Genomic DNA, 23,076 nt, shown 5'->3' with positions numbered 1-23,076 from the left:
CTACAGGCGTGCGCTACCACACCCGTCTAATTTTTTGATTTATTGTAGAGATGAGGTCTCGCCAAGTTGCCCAGGCTGGTCTCGAACCCGCGAGCCCATGCAATCCACTCACCTCAGCCTCCCAAAGTGCTGGGATTACAGGCTGAGCCACCGAGCCCGACTAGTGATTGTTTTATTTAGGTATTAATATTCAAAATATTTAAGGCAAACAAGTAGCAAGGGAACAAATAACCTGATTGAACATATGGTTCATTAGCAAGAAAACTAAAAGCCTGATTTTTAAAGTGGGCTAAGGGCCTGAATATACATTTCTCAAAAGAAGACAAATGGTCAACAGGCATGTGAAAAAATGCTCATCATCATTAATCATTAAGGAAATGCACATCATAATCACAATGAGGTATCTTCTCATACCTGTTAGAATGGCTTTTATCAAAAATGCAAAAGATAAGTGTTGAAAATTTCATTTTTGGATGAACATCACACAGTGTGCATACACAGACCTCGATGGTACAGGCTACTGCACACCTAGGCTATGTGGTACAGCCTAGGATACAACCCTGTACAGCATGTGACTATACTGACTACTGTAGGTAGTTATTACACAGTAAGTATTTATATGTCTAAACATAGGAAAACTTCCATAAAACTACAATCTAAAAGATAAAAAATGGTACAGCTGCATAGACACGTACCATGAATGGAACTTGCAGGACTGGAAGTTGCTCTGGGGGAGTCAGTGAGTGAGTGGTGAGTGAATGTGAAGGTCTAGGACATTACTGTACACACTATAGCCATTATAAACACTGTACACTTAGGCTACACTGCATATATTTAATTTTTTCAATAACAAATTAAGCTTAGTTTCTGTCACATTTTTATTCACAAATTTAATTTTTTTAACTTTTCAACTCTTGTAATAACAGTTTAAAATATAGACACATTACACAATTGTACTAAATTTTTTATATTATTCTATATGCTGTCTTTTATTTTAAATTTTTTTAATTTTTTTACTTTTAAATTATTTTGTTAGAAACTAAAACATAAACACACACAGTAACCTAGGCCTGCATAGGGTGAGGATCATCAATATCACCTTCTTTCACCTCCACACCTTGTCCCTCTGGAAGATCTTCAGGGACAGTAACACCCATGGAACTGTCATGTCCTATGATAACACTGCCTTCTTCTGGAATACCTCCTGAAGGATCTGCTTGAGGCTGTTTTACAGTTAACTTTTTTCTTGTATAAGTAAAAGGAGTGCATGCCAAAATAATGATTAAGAGTACCGTAAATACATAAATCAGTTACACAGTCATTCTCATCAGGTATTTTCTACTGTACATAATTATATGTGACTATGCTGTTATACGGCTGGCAGTGTGGTAGGTTTGTTTTAAATCAGCATCTCTATAAACATTTGTGTAATGTGTTGCACTATGATATTACAAGGACTACAAAGTCACTAGGCAATAGGAGTTTTTCAACTCTTATAATCTTACGGGACCACCATTGTGGTAGGTTTGTTTATAGCAGCATCCCCATAAGCATTTGTGTAATGTGTTGCACCATGGTATTATGGTGACTGCGACATTACTAGGCAATAGGAGTTTTTGAACTCTATTATAATCTTACGGGACCACCATTGTATGTGGTTAGTTGTCAACCAAAACGCCGCTATGCATGCATGACTGCCTCTCGTTTTCTAAAAGAAAAGTATATTGAAGAGGTATCTACACTCCCATGTTTATGACAGCATTTCTCACAATAACCAGGATATGGAATCAACCTGTGTTCATCAACAGATGATTGGATAAAGAAAATGTGATGTCCATACCTGCACAAGCTGTAATATCATTTAACCTTCACAGGAAAGAAAATCTTGTCATTTGTGACAACATGGATGAAACATTATGCTAAATGCAGTAAGCCTAGCTCAGGCAAATGCTGCACGATCCTATATTATTATTATATTAAATAATGCTTGGGGTAGAATTATTAATGTTGGATTAGAATGCACTGGATATATTTTGTATCTACCCTCCTCTAACCCATAGTGATATTAATCAAATGGCCGGCTGGAATTCATTTTATATCGGAAACTTTGGAGCAGACTTTACTGCCTGTGTAAAACTAATTGACCCATATCAAAACTGAATCTACTGCATACAAACAGCAACTCTGTGTGCTGAAAGCTGAGCTTGCCAGCACAAATGTGTGTTAAGATATGAAATGGTCACAGAGTTGCCCTTACGGAATACTATTGATAGACACATTCCCTCACTTGTGAAAGTGGGAAGATGTGTCTATGTAATTCACAGTGTTTTCCCAGAAAATATAGAAATTGCTACATGAGCAATAACCATGCTACCAAATCCTCCGTTATCTGGGCCATATTTGTTTTGCACAGCATTCTTCTTCTGTTTTTGTAGAATAGACACTTTGACACTTTCGTTCAGTAACATGTCAGCAGAGCTGTTCATAGACTTTGCTGAACCACCTATTGATCTTGTATGCTAAGCTGTCTACAACTACATGTCCTAACGTTTCATATTCTGTTGCATACGTGCTTCAAATTGTATTTAATTCTTTCGGGCATTTCTTCTGCCTGTGTGATTGCTTTGCTTTGAGTCACAGTGAAGCCAGTACTTTTGTAATTTGAAGGTCTCCCATGGCTTTTCCAGCGTTAGGTACCTCGATGTCTGTGGAATAGTCATGCCCAGAACCTCATCATTACAACATTGAATGTCTAGCCATAGCACAGAGTTCATTATGTGGAGGCTTAACTTCGTTAATGAAAAGTGGACTTTCTTCATTCTTACTAAATTTTCTTTGAGTTGTTTTATAGCATTTGTAAAATATTTGAAAATAGTGTCATTAATGCCAGTATTCATATGGAAAATAATTTCATTCAGGTTATCTTAAATTCAAACATTTATTTTACTGTCTTTTAACAAAGGAAGTGAATAAACAGTAAATTTAGTAGAGATTGTACTCATTTTTCTTGATGTACCTGAAAACGTCACGTTTTTAAATTACTGTTATTTTAGCAGTTCTAAGAAAATTTCTACTTTGATGGAAGATGAGTTCAGGTGATAAGGACGTTGATTCAGGTGTACTTGGCATAGCAGTTCATTAACTATGTGTTAATTATGTATGATGACTCCTGAAAAGCAATAGTGGCTTCATCCTTTAGGTTGCTTCATTAAATCATTAATTTTCTGGGAGGTAACTAAGCCTGACATAATTAAGTCATCTCAGTCTCCACAGATTTTTATCTTCCCATGATGTCAAGAACACCGAGCAAGTTATTATAAAGCATTGTAACTTATTCTCTGTATGTACTGGCTTTATATTTTAGGATTAGTTAATGCTGTTTTGACACATTTTATCTTATTTTTAAATAATCTAGTAAATGTATCTAGTAAATAATTAGTAAATGCTCAAATCTAGCAAAACATTATTTACTTAATGTTTGAGCACAGATTTTGTACTTCCTATGTAATAAGCCCATTTATGAATTTGAATCACTTCTTACCAACAGCTCTTTGGCCCATGGCTACATAAAGCTGCTTCGTTTTATCCAGAACATCATTTTTGAGGAAGGATTTGATGGATCCAATCCCCAGGTATTGAGCACCTTCAAAGCCTTTTATGATCATTTATATAATGTTGTTTTCAAAATCTCCGGGGGGAGACCCAGAAGGTCTTAGACTAATAAACAGTGAGCAAGCTGTGTTCACGCACAGAACATGCAAATAAGTAGAGCACAAGCAGCCTTAGTTTGCTGTGAATTTGTACTTAGAGATTTAGCTAAGTTCTCAGCTGAAGCACAGAAGATGTGCACGTGTTTTGTCAACATTAATTTTTGAAAATTATTTTTAAATCTGCAAGACACACTTTTCTATCTAAATTTTTCATGTTTCTGTCATCAGGCCTTAATTTCAGTCGCCTTATGAGTAGGAATTATCTTAAGATTTTATTACAGTATACTTTGAGTTGTTTTAGTGAATAAAAGATGCATTTTTATTTGCCATAATAAACTATTTTATAACAACTATTTCTCTGTACCTCAATTTTAAAAACTTCCTACAAATTTCCACTAATAAAAAATGTTCTGGTTAGTTTAACTTAAACAAAATGAGGAAAATTTATTTCTAGGTATCTTGCCTTTTAATTTTATTAAACTATTTTAATCGCTTTTGCTGCAAAAAGATTTGCATTACCTTTGTATTATTTTTAGCAGAAGTATTTCCAGAGGACCATTATTTTTATTGAAGAAGACAGAGAAACTGAAAGTCTTATCTTTGGCATTATCAACTACATTTGCTCTTAATTTAATGATTAATAAATATTCTTGTACACTTTATTCCTATATTTAACCATTTTTTCATGACAAAATAAGTAACTAAAAAATGCTGATAGCCGGTTTAATAGATTGAAAATACTCGTGTGTGTGGTAAGTACACCTTTATTTATAGATGGGTTTTCATGCATGTCAAAGCTTTTGTGATGGCCTTTGATATTTAATACTATTTTATTTTGCTCATTGTTGCTCCATGTTTGGTCCTACTTAAGATTGGTGGGTATCATGTCTTTCCTTTGGTGCCTGTGCCTGTCTGGAGAGGTAAATTGGTCCCTGACAGACACCTCTCCCCACTTGCTGTGGTAACTATGGAAACGGGCATGTCATAACAGTTCCTGTAGTACAGCGTTCAGAGCTGCTGCTCTTGCAAGATGATGGCACATCTTCAGAGAGCAAGAATTTTTATAGAATCCAAAAAAGCAAAGGCAACAGCAAAAGAGATGCACGGGGGCCGGGGGAAAATGGAGAGAGAGAAACATCCTAAGAATCCTTAAAAGTAAACTGGTATTGAAATAGGGTGAAACATTTGTTTTCTTAGCTGTTATATTTGAGTATGAAAACGTCACCATTTTCAAGAAACAGTATTTTTTTCATGAAAATTGGTAGACAATAGCTAGATATGGGTTGGCTCTCTGAACCAGTGGTTGTGTCACGATCAGCTTTTATAAAGATTAAACCAGGTTGACTGATTAAACCATGGTGAATACCAAGGATGTTTAAACATTTTTTAATGAAAATATACCAATAAGTTATTATAAAAATACTCTTCCAACTTCATTGTAAGTAAATAAAGTTAATAAATTCCCATATTGTTAAATTATACATTGTATTGTTTGCCAAATTACCTACTCTAGATATCTGTCTCAGAAACTGTAGATGAGTTCAAGAAGCCACAAAAATACACTGGCCAGGCCCCACTTCCAAAATATTATTCCTGAGTCAAAAATAATGTTCTGACATGGAAATAAATCCTATTTTTCAAATGAAAATTTTCATTTTTTATTATTACATTTTCAAATCAACTGAACTAATTGTTGACAACATATAGAAATAGACTCTAAAGAGCAGAATATTATATACTACCTTATAATAACCTTGGTCTTAAGTAGAATAGTGTAACTCATCTATAAAGATCATTAAAACAGCCAGGCTCGGTGGCTCAGCCTGTAATCCCGCACCTTTGGGAGGCTGAGGTGAGTGGATTGCCTGAGCCCGCGGGTTCGAGACCCGCCTGGGCAGCGAGACCTCACCTCTACAATAAATTAAAAAACCAGCCGGGTGTGGTAGTGTATGCCTGTAATTCCGGATACTTGGAAGGCTGAGGCGGAAGGATCGCCGGAGCCCAGCAGGTCGACGCTGCAGGAGCGGCCACTGCACTCCAGTCTGGGCGACCGAGTAAGACTCCAACTCAAAAAAAACAAACAAACAAACAAAAAAAGGATCATTAAAGCTGAGACATTTGCAGATTGCTGTCATAATTTTAAGTTGTGATTTTCACTCATCTAAGAAATAGACTATAAAAGTTAAATTTAAGCATTGATTTTACTTAGAATACCAGAATAATTATTTTGGATGTTCTCATAGGAATCAATATATTTATTGTATAGCTGGCAATGTTTATTTATTTATTTATTTGAGTTGGAGTCTCACTCTGTCACCCAGTCTGGAATGCAGTGGCACACTCGCGGCCACTCCAACATCAACCTGCTGGGCTCCAGTGATCCTTCTGCCTCAGCCTTCCAAGTAGCCAGAACTGTAGGCGCCAACTACCACACCCAGCTAATTTTTGATTTATTATAAAGACGAGGTCTAGCCAAGTTGCCTGGACGGGTCTTCAACCCAGTAACGCAGGCAATTCACTTGCCTCGGCCTCCCCAAGTGCTGGGATTACAGGCTGAGCCACTGAGCCCGGCCAGTGTTTATTTTTTAATTCTTATTGTGCTACACAGCATGCCCCACTGTTATATGGCATAGCAAAGGAATTATAAGTACCAAAGGAAAAAGGACATTTGTAATTCAGCCTTTGTTCTGATTTCGTGGCTAACAGCCTTTTTGTTATAAACTAGTGGTAACTGTGGGCTAAAATACCACTGGTCTTTTATTTCTGAAATGTTGACAGAGGAAACAATATTATACTACTCTCTTTTTACTTTTATGTTTAATGCTGCTATCTAGATTTTTTTTTTTTTGGTAGATTTGTCTCTCCCTCTTTCTAAATTGCCCTTTTTGTTGGGAATCTAACTTAGACCTATTATTATGTGTCAACAAGTTTAGAGATGGCAAAGGAACTTTAAATTCTTGCCATTGTACTTAAATTCTGAGGTTTTAAGTATAAGCAAAAAAGACTAAATTTCATAGATAGCTTACACTAATTCGACAGGAATGTATTTATACCTTTTTTTTTTTTGAGTTGTAGTCTCACTTTGTCACCCAGGTTGAAGTCAGTGGCAAGCTCACAGCCACTGCAGCCTCAACCTGCTGGCCTCAGGTGATCCTTCTGCCTCAGCCTTCCAAGTAACCAGAACTGCAGGTGCACGTAACCACGCCCGGCTAATTTTTGATTTATTGTAGAGATGAGGTCTCGCCAAGTTGCCCGGGCTGGTCTCGAATTCGCGGCCTCAGGTGATCCACTCACCTCGGCTTCCCAAAGTGCTGGGATTGATAGACTGAGCCACTGAGCCCAGTCTATGTATTTATACTTCTACATGCCCTGGTACAACTTATTACCTCATTTCATTCAAATAATGCAAAAAATTGAAAACAATTCAAAACAAAAGTTGTCTTAGGTGGTTGTCTATCATAACCTTAATAGAGTCATTTAAAAAATGGGACCCAGTGCCTTCATGATGTCATCATTTCAGACCCTTGGAGGCAAGAAATGTTCTAACGTGCTTAATCTATATTCCTTTTTCTGTAATCTCACTCTTATAGTCTTATCCAGGCTATTATGTCCCTTCATAATCCAAAGAATTGTGTGGAATCATTGAGCAATATTCTCTTCTCTCCTTTTAATTTTAGAGATGAAAAAACTAAGGGTGACTAATGTATGTGTCTTGCCACAGTCCTACATCAACTTAGTTCCATAGTCCAGACTTCAAGTCTCTATCATGTTCATCTTACTAGCTAATGTTCCCTCAGGTTTTACTCTTCTAACTTTCCAAAGTTTCCTTCTTTCCTTTGCCAGTAAGTTCTACTTGAAAAAGAAATGCACAGTTTTCATCTGTAATATCAGGGAAATAAATACATTGTGTTGGACGATAACTAGTTGGTTAATAAATTTTATTCATGATCTTTGATAGCAATAGCAAGTGATACATTTTAGGAACTTGTTACCAGCAATCATATCTAAAGTAGCACATAGCTCAAATTATGGCTTTAAGAGTGAACATTTGATTTTTCCCATTGAGTTGTAGTAATTATTTTTCAATTATTTGCATGTGCCAGGTTTTGTTAACGCCTCTTCTTTTGCCCAGAAATGTTGCCGAATTGCTAAGAAAAGCATTTACAAAACATTTGTTCAGTTAGAATAACCCAAACAGTAGAATGAATTATGAACACATCTGTTGGTAGACATTTATTGACAGTCATTTTATAATTTCTTAAATTGTTTTTAAATGTTCTTTTCCTAATAAATATCAGTCACTTATTATGACCTTAATGTCAGTCATAAATGCTAAATAAAATGCAAGAAGAGAGCCGGACTCGGTGGCTCAGCCTGTAATCCCGTGCTTTGGGAGGCTGAGGTGAGTGGATTGCCCGAGCCCCCGGGTTCGAGACCCGTCTGGGCAACTTGGCAAGACCTCATCTCTACAATAAATCAAAAAAATTAGCTGAGCGTGGTAGCGCTTACCTGTAGTTCCAGCTATTTGGAAGGCTGAGGCGGTAGGATCACTGGAGCCCACCAGGTTGAGGCTGCGGTGGCCAGGAGCGTGCCACTGCACTCCAGTGTGGGCGACAGAGTAAGACTCCAATTCAAAAAAAAAAAAAATTACGGCCTGGCTCGGTGGCTCAGCCTGTTGTCCCAGCGCTTTCGGAGGCCGAGGTGAGTGGATTGCCTGAGCCCACGGGTTCGAGACCTGCCTGGGCAACTTAGCGAGACCTCATCTCTACAATAAAAATCAAAAATTAGCCGGGCGTGGTAGTGCTTGCCTGTAGTTCCAGCTACTTGGAAGACTGAGGCGGAAGGATCGCTGGAGCCCAGCAGGTCGAGGCTGCGGTGGCCGGGAGCGGCCACTGCACTCCAGTCTGGGTGACAAAGTGAGACTCCAACTCAAAAAAAAAAAAACATGCAAGAAGAAAAACTAGAGGTGAGTGTAAAATGTAAACCCAAGAAGTTATACAGCTTTAAGCTTTTTTCAAACAAAAGGTTAGGCAGTAAGATAAAATTAAATGAGAACTATTAAGGAATTTATTAAAAGACAGAATTTTCTAATACTGAGAATGAGTTTGCAAGCATTCTGTTTTAGATTTTCTTTATATTTACTTGTGGTTCATTGTATATTATAACTGCCTCAAACATAATTCTTAGAATAACCATTGTTAAAATTTAGATACAATTTAAAGCTTGAGGCTTGTGATACTCTTCAGATTTTTCAAAAGTGAAAAAAATTAGTTGTGCTGTTTTTAATAATCTTGTAATCTAAAAGATTTCCTTTATATTGCCTATTTACAAATGGTACATAAAATGTTTTTAACCACATCTATTGACATGATCACCCTAACGCTTTGTTTTTGTTTTATTCCCTGATTTTATAAATATAAATAAGAAATGGCAGATAAAGAAAGTATCCTATTAATTAGCAAAACTTTACACATTTATCTTCCTTCCATTTTCCTTTAGAAAAAACAGAAAAACATTCTAAGAATAGGAATTCAGAGTCTTGGCTCACCTTTATGGGGAGATGACATTTGCTGTACAGAAAACCGTGGTAGCAGTCACGGCCTGAGCCGGTTCCTCTATGTCCTCCGAGGTCTTCTGCGAACCTCTCTTTCAGCCTGCATCATCACAATGCCAACACATCTGATCCAGGTAAGAACTGTTCAGATCCACTTTCCCCTAACTGGTAGTGAAATGGTTTTAATCTGCATTTCCATGATAACCCATTGTTGATTCTCTCTCTCTCTCTCTCTCTCTCTCTCTCTCTGGGTGTGTCTCAGAGTCTTACTCTGTTGCCCAGGCTGTGTGAGCTACCACACCTTTGGGTAATCTCATTATCAGTTTGTGAAGCTCCTTGATATATTTTTAACTGCAATTTTGCAATCATTTTCTTCCAGTCTGTGCCTTGCCTTTTCTATTTTCTTAAACTGTGTCTTTTGAAGAGCTGAAGTTTTTGATACTGATGAAGTTTAATTTATTAATTTTTTGATAGCTAGGGATTTCTTCATCTCTCCAGTCTTGCCAGGTTTTGCCCTCCAGTCTTTTTTTCTTCTAATCATTTTATAGTTTTACCTTTTACTAATGAATCAATGTATTTTCATTTGAATTTTTAACACAATTTTAGTTCATAATCTCAGACAACTTTTGGCTCTTTGATAACATTCTAATTGTGTATTTGCATTCACTAGTTTAGAATGTTTAGTAAACATTCTAGTACTAGTATTGTTTACTAAAGTACTTATTACCTGCCTCAAGCATGCAATCTTATATATCTAATAATCTTATATATATCTAATACAGTGTAATATCCATGGAGGCATGGCAAGATATTTTAACTTTTCTTTATATGGCTTTATGGTAATAATCAATGTAATTTTAAAATTCTTAGCATAGTACCTAGACTTTTTCTAGATATTCAATGAATGTTAATTAAATGAATATTAATTTTTACTTGGAAAATTGTTTCTAATATTTAATTGTTGAAGCTATTTGAATCTTTATTATAAATTTATGTAATTTTAGTATTCCATACACTACCTGAAAATGGCAAATTTATTAAATTGTCATTTAGTTGCATTAATTATACACAGCATATCTAGCAAATATGACTGAAAAGTTTGGTGTAAATAAGAATTGAATTTGGACTCCTCGGCTGGTAGAACGTATTTATTTATAATAGTCATGAGCGTATAGTTCAGGTTTCCCTTAAGGACTTTTTACAGGTTGTATATGTACCTAAAAATATTATAAGCTTAAAAATGTATAGATATTATAGGGAAACTCCTTTCTCCAATCATCTTAGACATGCTACTCGTATTGTTTTCATTGCTAATGATGTTAAACTGTTATAAAGTTAATACTTTAATAATAGCTTGGTTAGACATGGTAAACTTTTTTATTTTGCTGATAAGTAAGCATGAAAAGACCTAACAGATACTGGTGAAAATACTACCATTTATACTATACTACAAGTGTGCTATTACTATAGCTATTTATTAGGCATGTACTACATGCCAAACACTTTACAAGCATTATGTCCTTGCATCTTCACCACTATTTCTAAGGAATAGTTAGTTTTTACCCCTGTTTTCACAAGGTTACCCCATGAATAAGTAGCAGGGCCAGTATTTTTCAGTTTTATATTTAAAGCTGATATTCAAGCTCAGAGCTGTTTAACTCTACAACGTAATCTTCTTCCCCTGTGTCACACTACATTTTTATGTGTCTTGAATTATTAACTACCTTTGATGACACTAACTTTCCATTAGGAAAACAAAAAACTTTTTGACTTGCATTATTATTATTCAGCATTTTTAAAGAGAAAACTACCATTGTAAAAATCTGTTAAATTAGTACACGTAAAGATTAAACAAAAGGTTTTATTCCAGACAAGAAAGGAAAAAAAGACAAAAGTATGCTCTGTGCATCATTGCAAAGCAAATTATGAAATAATCATATGTATATATGTAATTTTTCAATTTGCTCCAAAAGGACTGTGCCAAAAAGCAAAAACAAACCATTTTGTTCATCGTCTGCATTACCTGGAGAGGAGAGTTTTCTACCCATTGTAGATGTCTGTGACAGTGATTCTTTTATCTTCTGTAAAGGGAACAGCCGTGATACTATCAGATGACACCAAGTCAGCCTGTCTGCACTACTGCTGATTAAATAATGATTGAATGATGAGGTGAATTGGATGTCTGAACATGAGACAATATTTTAATTTTGATATTTCACAGATATATTTAAGCCCTTATATAACTGGAAGAGATATAGTTTAAATTTATGCTTTTTAACGTAGCAATAAAAAGGTTACTTTGAAATGGAAATGGCCAACTACAGGGTCACACTTTGGTGATGAGTATAAAGTTGCAGAGTGTGGCCAAGAATTAAGACACTTTCCTCCAAACAGAGAATGTCTTTTAAAAAAAAACTGTGCAACCTTCTAAAAGTTTCCTGTCTTTCATGCTTTCTTTCCTAGAGAGTTTTGCAATGCTGTTCAATTGTAGTCTTCTGGCATTATTATCAACTGAGTTATAAAAACCAAATTTTTCCCTGCTCTTTCAGCATACTGTCTGACCATATACTTTATATCAAGACATTTTGAAGAAAATGTAAAACTTAAGTTTGCTCAGACCAGTCATAGTATAAATAGGAAATAAGACTTCTTTTAAAGACTGGCAAAGAAAATAACATTCTTTAGGCAAAGGAAAGAGAATAAGAATTGGAAGCAGTATGCTTCAAGAGCTGATCAAAGACATATGAATATGTATAACTTGGGATCTGTGAGTTTATTTAATAAAAAGTACATAGTGATTATGGTAGGCCGCTGCAGTTCTCAACTCTTCAAATATTATTAGCTTATTTAATTCTCATACTAACCTGATATGACTGGTATTGTCATTATCTTTTCCCAAGTGCATGCAGCTAGTAAGTGGCAGAATTTATATCTAAGAAGTCCCCTCCAGTTACTGTATTCCCAACCACTGTGCTGTGCTGCTTATTCTGCAGAGGTACTAAAGCCGAGTCAAAATGGAGAGAAACTGTGCTCAAAGTAGCCTTCAATGATAGGAAGAGCCTAGACTTTTAGAGGCAGATCGATCCGATTCTTTATATGGTCTTAGTCAAGTGTTAGCATTCTCAGCCTCAACTTCTTTTGTAAAAATGGAGCAAAAAATACCCAATTCAGAGGATTAGCAATAGCTACTGACATAGTGCTGGCACACAGTAGGCATTCAATATGTATTAGCAGTTGTCATCTTCACTATTACTATGTAAACAGATCAGGCTACAACAAATAAGATGTAAAAGTCTATCAAAACAATAGAAATCTTCAGTTCTCTGCCTGTTGCTATGGAAGACACTGACAGGGTCTTCTCATCGGTTAGGCCTGAGACAGACTAGGAGGCATAGATAAGTCAGATGGCTATCCAAATTTTTCCCTGCTCTTTCAGCATACTGTCTGACCATATACTTTATATCAAGACATTTTGAAGAAAATGTAAAACTTAAGTTTGCTCAGACCAGTCATAGTATAAATAGGAAATAAGACTTCTTTTAAAGACTGGCAAAGAAAATAACATTCTTTAGGCAAAGGAAAGAGAATAAGATGCTATCCACGTAGTAGCATCACCATGTTGTCCCAAGACTCTTAACATCATACATAACTTCTTTTCCACTGTGACCAGTGCTGTCGCTGGAGACTAGAAGTCAGGGCTTAAATGGTGATTGAGTGACTAAGAGTAATTTAGCTTATCCTCTTATTTAACAAATAATACCGGCACTGTTCTAAGCACCAGCAGGGATACAGTAGCAAACAAGACCCATGGAGTTCTCACAGCAATGTAGAAGGCAGGATGGAACAGAAAAGTGGTATTGGTAAGGATGTGGATACTTGAGCTTGGTAGTTGATGGTAACTTGGTTTCTGGCAGGAAATAGGAATGTTAGTTTGAGATCCTTGGAAATGTCATATAATTAGACATCTGTAAATAATAAAACTGTGGCACCTTTGAGTGCCTAATATAAATTAACACTATATAAAAAGTACTGTGTAAAAAATATCAGTAGCTCTTGAATTGGTAAACCAGCCAATCAGTGTTCTCACGTTAGTTATTAGCATTCTGTCAGACTTGTGCAGTAATGATTAGTTACCCTTGATTGTACTTTTGGCATGCTTCCCATGTTTAATTTCATTGTAGGGAAAGAACACATAGTTAAGGAAATTGCAAAGAGGGGGAAAAGTTAAAATAGGGAAAATAATGACAAATTCAAAACTGGTTTTAACTTATTGTTATCATAAGACTTTTGTGAGTAGAGTGAACAAGAATTATTTTTTTCATTTGCATCTGAATTATTTTATGGTTAGCTTCACAAATTTAAACTATAAATCTTTTATTTCTTTTGAGTTAAAGCATATTTCCATAACACCACAGGAAGAAAATGACAAGCATACTTTGAAACAAGGGTATAAAAATAAATTCTAAATATCTGTTAAGAAAACACTAAAATTATTCAACAAATACATTATGAATGCCTTAAATAGATATAGTCTTAAACAACTTTCCCTGTGAAGTAGTATTACTTTCATGTCTATTGCTAGAATATAGTTTTAGTACCTGCGCAAAGACATTGAGCTAAAAGCGTATGTGAAAATGACTAAGTGCGATACAGACTGTTACGTGCTGAACTGTGGAGTGAAGCGTCATTAGAAGGAGCAGCACTGCGGATGGCTCCCCCATATTCCAGCATGACTCAGTTCCCAGATCCCTGCTGTGTCGTTGTTGCACTCGCCAAGAAGCCTGTTAAAGAGCCCCCCAGAGCATGTGTACAGCCCTCCATGTTAATAGTTAATTGGTGAGGATGGCAAGATGAGAGGACAGCCGAACATGTGGTCTCTCAGACTCAAGCAGGAGACAGACCTTTAGTTATAATAACAGCAGCTGCTCACATTCTCACAACTCAACTGTTCAAACTGTTGTCGAGTGAAGGTTGTGGGTGGAGAAAAAAGAGGAAAGGTTGCGTCCAAGAAAAATAACGAAGCCCTATCTTTAAACTCTTCCTACATGTCACTTTAATTATAAGAATATCATGTCAACTTTTTACAACTTTAGTATAAATTCCCTTAATAAAGATTGTTCTATTTCAGGCACATTGCACATTCTGCTGCTTTCCCCCATTGACTGTTAGAAATAGAATATTTTTATACCCTTCAAAACTTTTTAATGAGACTTTGTTTTGAGAGTGATCACTTTAACGCATTTATACCATATAACTTTGATTTCTATATATAGCAAGATATGAAACTGTAATTCTTTGGGTCTATAAATGGGAATTGGCTTTACTATAAGCAAAATTTGTCATCGAGCTCCAAATTATGGAAACATTTGTGACTTTTGAAGTAATTTTATTTTCAATTAACAGTGACAGTTGTATGCTTGAGGAAAATGAAGACCAATAACATTTATTCTTTTTGGATATAAAAACTTAGCTTTGTGCCTTATGATGATTGTAGTAGCAAGGAGGATAAACTCCCCCTAGCTTATGGCTTTTTTTTTTAACATAATCTGTGACAAGTTGTTCTTGATTTGTAAATTATTTTGTTGAATAAAAGCACTTTTACCTAAAATTATTAGGAAATAAATATTGAAACAGAATTGTCATTAAAATAGAAGTTTATTTTTCTCTATCTTTCTCACAGCTTTTCTTTCAAAAAGAAAATCTACTCCAGTCTTTATTCAAGCTGTCATAATCTACACTTTCAAGGAATTGTTAACTATAAACAACAACATAATTAAATTTCTGCTTAACTATAATAATGTAGGAACGAAAACTTGACATTACTGATGATAAAATATGAAATATTTTCTATTCTAGAATAATTTTAAGTATTGCCAGCATTTAATGTACCTTCTTAGAGAAACTGCATTGATAAACTATTTGACTTACTTTTAATGCAGAACAGATTTCATACCTAAACTAGGGTATAGCATGATTTTATTTGTCGTCATTGACACTTGGTCGATTAATAGCCTTATTTACTTTTTATCATATAACCAATGTTTTATAATAATTTGTTCTGTAGAATTCTTTCCCCATCTATCTCACTAAAGAAAATTATTGCCTGCATTAGTTAGCTTATACCAAGAAAAACTTATTTTCTGATGAAAAGCAGAAAGAAAGGGCCTTGTTATAATATGTCTCTTGAAAACTGAATGGGTTTTATTTACTGTGTTATTTTAATGATGTTTTTAAATTAGCCTTCTACAATATTAATCTATTAGAGCTTTGAACCCACTGAAGTAAATGATATAGTATATTTCTATGTAGAGAAACTCAGAACAAAACTTTTCACATCCATAAACTTTTTTATTCATGCTGAGTATTTTAGCAGCTAAACTCTAAGTCAAGCAGTGGATTGCTTTAGAACTAACCACTAATATAGGATTGTGAAATGTGGACTCCAGTGGCCTTGTGAATTTCTCTCAGTGTGAAATCTTTTATTCTTAAAATAAGACCTAAGAATAATTGCATGGTGAAGAAACCACAGACTTTTGTGAGTTTACAGTTATAAAATTTTGGAAAATATTTTTAAAGTAATTGTTGATATTAGTATCATTATAGAACCATATAACATCATCTTCAGTCATGTAATTAAGCTGTTTAAACGATCTTTTAAAGTGTACTTTATTAAGAATATTTGGTGATAAAAATTGGAGATTTACTCTTGATCATAGCTATCAATTACTAAAGGAAAAGTGAGATATTCTGAGTGTCTTTTTTAATGAATTCTTTCCTTAATCAGGATATTCTGAGAGTCTGCCTTTGATTTTTCCATATCTTCTTAACTAATCTGAAATTGTAAGCAATTGACATACTTAAAAGTTTAAAAAGGAACTGAATCATATTAAACCCACTTTAATTTTACATCAAATTTACATCAAATTTAATGTCAAATTCCAGTAACTTTGTATAAGTCTAGGGAGTTGTAAAGAGAATCTGTTTATCTTTAAAATCACAGTTTACATGCATTATACTTATATATTTAATTTACTTTCTTGGTTAAGGATGATTGAAATTTTACACAAATCAACTCCAAATTATCTCTAAGTTGCTGTCTATGTAGAGCATTTTAGTAGCAGCATATGTATCATTTTGTCTTAGTGTTAATATGCATATTAAATAAGAATAGAATACATTTTAAATTGCCAGTAAGATTCATGTTTAAATTTAAAAATACGATTTCGAAATTTTTATTATATTAATCTTATTAAACCATCTTCATAAGCCATAAAATAATGATAAATTTAGTTTAATTTTTTTTGGTTTCTCTAAAATAACTTTGTGATATTATAGTTCATTTTGGATTTATTCTGTAGTTCCTAGAATAGTAGTGGTTGTTATCTAAAGGGCTATTTAGCACCAAACTCTTCAGTTGTATCAATGATATAAATAGTGAAACGTCTCATCACGATATGGAGATTGAGTCATCTGTTTGGGCATATGGAATCTTTGGCTGCTGGACTGCGCAGTCTTTATAATGCCCAGTGTCCACGCATGGACACAACTGTTCTGGGAGCAGAAGTGGGGAGGGACCTATATGCGAAGTCTACTTGAACTTGGTAGGACAAAATAGAGGAAAGCCTCTTTGCATTATTTTTGTTATAGACTATCTTCTCTATCACTGTCTGTGCACAGAAAAGAAGTGCAACTTTATTTTTTTTAGTTTCATATTTGTTTTACAAATAAAATTGCCAAGCTTTTAAATTTTGGTGTTAAAAGCTATCTGAAAAATACGTGTGAGAAAATGAGAGTTTTTAATGACTCCTATTTATATACTTGGATGCATACCTTCCCTTATTAAAGAAAGTGTGCTGTCTTTGAAAAAGAATGATACTTATTTCTTAATGTTGAGACTAAACATGCTTGTAACTAATTATAATTTAAGTACCAGGCCAGATATTATGTTGTAATGTTATGTTTTAGCCCTTGACTATTAATTACATTATTATTACTATATAAAGAGTCCTTGCTTCTTTAATAATGTTTTTGCACTCTATGTAGTTAATCTTTAATGTTGGGGAGGACAGAGGAGAGATTAAATTAGCCTTGTAACCTCTTTCTCTTCCAGGCTGATGATAGAAAATAAAAGCTCTTAGCCACAAAATGTAACACTTAGAATTAATATTTAATTAGACTAGCAAATTGTACACTGTGGCTGAAAGCTTCCAAAGAGTTGTTAGTGCCACAATTGACCTACAGGTTTAATAATAACTCACTTCTAGAAGCAAGTGCCAGTTCAGCATAGTAGAGCCACTGTAAGAAAGTCCTGAGAGATTAAAATCAGCAAACCAAATGGCAGGCAAGGATTCCTGGGATGGAGCCTTCTGGAAAGCTGGGAGCTGGAATAGCTTTTAAGCCAGGATTCAGATGAGAACAGTGGGTGAAAGCTGATCCCTCCTGTTCTGGGAGCTTCTGGTTGTAGGCCAAAATCTTAGAACAGATTTTGACTAAATGTTTTTGCTGCAGCTATTAACTTACATTGAAAATCAAATATTGAATAATTTTTCTGTAAAATTTAGCAAATTTTTTGTGTAAACACTAATTCTTTAAATTCTTTACATATTAGTACATAATATCTGTAAACTCAGATCATTAGATGATCAGGTAGGTTTGGCGCTGTACATCTATGCTGCTTTGCTGTGACATGCTGTTTCCTTGTTCCCTGTATAGTTGATTTATATGGTTCATTTCTATATTATTTCATTACGGGGCGTTATGCAGAGCCTGAGAAAGAGATTGTGAAGTCCGTATTCCAAGAGATTTTTTTTCTCCCATAAAGTATATATGTCAACAGACTTAATTCAGAGGCATCCTGAATTTTTAAAGGCCTTGTATTATAAAAGTAATTCTATATTTGCTTATATTTATAATGCAATTAAATTACACGGTGAATAATTGGACCTCCTGGTGAAACTTTGGATCCTTATATCTCTGACAAATTAATCTGGTGAAAGTAAATATCATGAGTTTGAAAATGTGCAAACACAGAACAGCAGACTAAAAGGGGACACCTTACATAATGTATTGGTTATATCTTAAATTATTAAAGAAAAGCTAGTCATTTGTTAAAAATGCAAGCAAGTGAGGACCTTGCCAGCAGAGGGAGTAGTCCTGACTTCCGTCAAGTTCCCATCATTTTCCCACCTGCCTCAGCCTTTTTCCCAGCCAGTCTCCCATCTGGACCTGGCTCTGGCAGCCTGTTCCTGATGACAGGCTATAATTTTATACTCAATATGGGATTATTCTAAGCTGATTTTAAACTTTGGTATCTTTAACCTTTCACTGCTTCACAAACATCAGCTGGATGCTCTGTTTGATATCTGGATATTAGCAATTGTTTTTCCAGGCCAGGCGTGAGCTTTTGGACATCTGTGAATTGCATCTTAAGGTTTTCAAGGATAAAGTAGGAAGAACAGATTTCTAACTTAGGAAGTTAGCCACAAAACATTTTTAAACACAAAACACAAACACATTTCTCTGTATTTAGCTTCTATAATATGAAATTAGATGATGTGTAGTTACAAGAAATGCCTAAAATTAATTTTGAATATTGTTCTATACAGTACCCATTGTTCTAGACAGCCTGTTTGTTTTAGTATTTTTTTCATCCCATTTCTGAGAGTTTTCAGAATAGGTAAGATTTTTTTTTTTTAATGTTTTATAAAATAACACTGAAAAAGAAAGAGAACTGATATAGACATTCTGGAAAATATTTGAGGCCAGTGTAAAAGTAAACAGTATTTCTGGAAATGAAATCATATGTTCTTAAAAAAAAAAAAAGTCTCAGTTATAAAGAAACAATATTTCATGCCAAAATTAAAATATCAAATGTTTGATGAGGGGAAAAACACAAAAAGATGTTGCTCCGTTGCTTATTCCTGGTAAAATTTGACAATTTACTCAGCAGTTAGCTCCTTTGTGGATACGTTTTAAGCTTTAGGAAGAAGAACTAAAATATGTTTATTTTGTGATTTCCCTACATGAATATCAGTATTTGATGCTACCAGTAAAATTAAATTTAGTTTTTTAATTTACAAAATTTCCTCTCTGGAACTAAAATTAACTGTTAATTTGACTTGGATAAAATTCAGTGTGAAATCTGGAAAGCTTTAATCTAATACTTTTATTAATTTATTACAAATATGCATCAGCATAATTTGATCTATAAAGTTATATTTTTTCTTAAACTCATAACTGTGAGCAGAATTATTTTCCCACCATCAAATATTTTTTAGTAAAATAAAAATTGAATACTCAAGCAACAACTGAAGAAGGCAGGACAAGTTTGTAGCAAATTGCAAACTTAATAGGAATCATTTTGTTATTTTACAGTTATTCTGTAGAATGGAGAACTTAATAAGCATGGAAAAATAAATAACCTCATTAAAAATCCCTCAATTTATCCTTTGATCCAAGTTTATTTTTTGGATTTCATAACAAAGAAATGTCATAAGCCCTAGTATATTCATGTTTCTATGCATGTCATTTTTCAGAAAATATTATTATAAATTGAACTGTTGAATGTAACATACTTGCTTTTCTTGTTTCTTGAGGGTACTCCCCTCCTTGCTCTCTCCCCCATACACACAATATATCATGTACTACTATCAAACATAAAGTAGTGCACAGACTTAATAGTGCTTTCATGCTCTTGTAGTCCCAAGTCTGATATTTGTGCCATAGTCAAATGAGAACTCTTTCTTTCATATTATTTTTGCTATCTTTCTTAAATAGTATAAATTGAGTAACCCAAGAACTTATTATTTGAGACATTGTATAAGTGCTTTATGTCTATTGGTTTATTCCTTTCAAACTTGATAATTAAGTTATTGGCTAACTACCTCTTATTCTCTTGTTAAAATGTTTCCTGGAAATTATATTTTGTATTGATAGAAATTGCATCTTTTATATTGTTGAGATTATTAGGTCCAAAAATTAAGGAAATATTCAGGATTTGAGGTTTCTGTTACTTGATAGCTCTAAGTCGGTATCTGAACTATTTTTATTAGAATATTTTGGTAGCTTTATATGGTAGTAGTTGAATCTTAATCCCCTAACAAAATTTATAGTTTTGACTTTATGAGTTTTGAAAGTGAGCATTAAATTCATCTTTCTTAATTTAAAATTTAACAGTTTTGGGGTATCCTAATAAAAAATGTGTTGCAATTCTATAAAAGCCAACAAGAAACATTTTATGAAACCAAACAGGGAATAGTAAAAACAAAAACTCTGAAGTTTTTTGTGAAATTAAAATGGAAATATAAGTTATAAACCTGGATACTCTGATTTGCCATGCTTATTTGCAATAACATTTGACATATTTTAAACTTAAATGATTAATTAAGAAATTACACTGCTACAGAAAATTTTAAGAGGCTTTTATGTAACTTAGCACAATGCTATTTGAGACTGCCAGCAAAGTCTTAAAACTCCTGGACACTGGCTCTCCTCTCTTCTGGCTTCCCTCCTAGTCATGTCTTGGCCACCATCCAGAGCTGACAACTTTCACCTAGAAGCAAAGAGATATTTGTCTAGTGTAAGAAGGATATTTGAGCCAGCCTACATTTTCACATCCAGATGGGCAAGGAAGAGGGATGGCAATATCACTGTATGTACTTGGGTAATGTCATTATACCACACATGTACTATGGTCATTAATGTACCCATACCGGTAAATTCTGGATGTCCTTACTCAAGTGAGTCACTATGATGTAGCAACCTCAAAATTAACACAGCGGTTATGTTCAAATTTAAGTAATGGATGCACAAATACCTCTGCTTCTCCATTTCCAACTATGTACTAAAGACCAAAGAGGTTTTGCATCTTGGCTAATAACATAAAAATACTTAGAATCTGTTAGGATGAGAATGTGGATGTGCCAGTTTCAAGACCTCTGTTCAGGTCATTATACTAAAACTTTCTGAACACTGCTGTTTATGACAGTTTATTATGTGTAGTGTATTCCTGCTAAAGTGAGTTGTGATCATTATACTTTTAAGGTTTTTTTTTTTTAAGCTGTTAATTTTAGATTATTTTAGGTAAGTTCACCTACCTTTATCTAAAAGACCACTTGGTGTTAATATGATTTGAAAGACCTTTTGGCAAGAATGGTTTTAAGGTAAAACTACATCATTAGACCATATTCCTTGTACATCTTGAAGTTGCCTAAGTAATCTATTACAATTTTTTTAACTTTGTTACATACATTTATAATCCTGAATATCTTTTATGCTTCTACAAATTTTGGAAGATTTGATTTTATAATAAAGATAAAAGTTATCTTGGTAAGAAACTTAGATGTTATTCATACATACTTTTCATTTTTTTTGTCTAGATTTTTTTCAGATATCTGTACAGCTTTCAAAATTAATTGGATTTTCAACATTATATAAACTATTTTACAAAAAACTGTGCAGAAAACAATAAGGTCACTGTGAACTATAACTTATTTATGGTAATAAGTATGATAAAGAGTTTATTCTTGTGCTAATGTTTCATGAAAGTTTAAAATATAATTCAGTTTGTAGTTAATAACTATGATGTAAACCTATGGAACTTAGAAATATACAAATGAAATATGTGAATGAGTTTCTGAGAGATTTTGAAATCTAGGCTGTACATACCACTTATATTTGGAATTCGTTATTTTGCCTCTGTATAGTAGATAATTTTTTGTAATCTACCACAGACTACCTTAAAAAAACTTACAAAGTTGATAAACATTGCAGACTGTAAAACGGTTTATTAATGAATTCTAAGATAAATGAAAGAAAGAAACTCTGAGATTAACAAATGTCAGGTTGACCATTTAAAAGCACAGTACTTTGCTTATATAATGGAAATTATTCTCATCTTCAAATTTTACAATTTCTGTTATTCATATAATTGGGAAAGTCCTAGTTGATCTCACTGAAATCTTGAATAGTTGAGTTCTAACAAAAATGGACTTTTATCATTTTAAATTCAGATATTTAGATATAAGGCTTAGTCTTTTATGTATAGATAAAAGGAAATCTGACCTTGTTGATTAAGAAATATTGTCAGTAGCCTTTCTAAGTGCTTGTTCATCTGAGGTCCGTGACAGGAGCACTCTTCCCCATTGAGTTTATACTAAAACTGAAATGATAAGAGCCTGCTGGTTGTTATCCAAGGTTCTTCTTCATGGGGGAAGCACATGGTTATTCTTCATCTCCCACTTGTTCTCACCCTTCACTACCAATGCAGCCACACCCCGCCCCCACCCCAACATTGTTCAGTCCTCAGCACAATGAATCATTTTCAAGTTGACTCATTGTGAACTGTATCCCAGCTGTTGGAATGTCTGGCAGACATTTTTGTTTGGGTGAAGAATAACTGGCTGAAACCCAACCTGGATGAGTTTGATATAATGGTCTTTGGCTAAAGAAATATTGAGAGGAACATGTTTATGGCCTCTGAAGCCCCTGTTATTCCTGGAGTAGAACCATCCCCTGTGGCACAGAACTGAAAGTAAGGAATCAATCTGGATTATTTTCTCACCATTGAATGAAAAATTGCCTTAGAAAAATAGGCATTTCCAAATTATGTTTGTTTTTCTATACTTGGTGCCCATGTGATTGAACTTATTAAAGACAATTAAGGTAATTATTTTTACTGATTCAAAGGCTGAAACATTTCTTTATATAGCAGACATTCCAGCTTATGGAAGAGTTTCAAATACTGCCCTAGGTGTGAGTTAACCAGTCATTTCAGCAGAATGTTTGGTGACGCAGGCTATTATATATTTCATA

General features: G+C 34.1%; 1 protein-coding gene across 1 annotated transcript in view; it reads left to right on the top strand.

Moving 5' to 3' along the window:
* Window positions 1-23,076, top strand: part of ELP4 (elongator acetyltransferase complex subunit 4) — a 235,566-nt gene that overhangs the window by 89,838 nt on the left and 122,652 nt on the right. The window contains exons 6-7 of the mRNA XM_008058326.1: window positions 3,548-3,632; window positions 9,210-9,398. Of these exons, the coding sequence (XP_008056517.1) occupies window positions 3,548-3,632; window positions 9,210-9,398 (274 nt within the window). The remainder of the gene's footprint in view (window positions 1-3,547; window positions 3,633-9,209; window positions 9,399-23,076) is intronic.

This window comes from Carlito syrichta, unplaced genomic scaffold, assembly GCF_000164805.1.
Source record: "Carlito syrichta isolate Samal-C Ts95f unplaced genomic scaffold, Tarsius_syrichta-2.0.1 Scaffold303297, whole genome shotgun sequence".
NCBI classification, from domain to species: Eukaryota; Metazoa; Chordata; class Mammalia; order Primates; family Tarsiidae; genus Carlito; species Carlito syrichta.
This window is presented reverse-complemented; position numbering and strand designations above follow the sequence as displayed.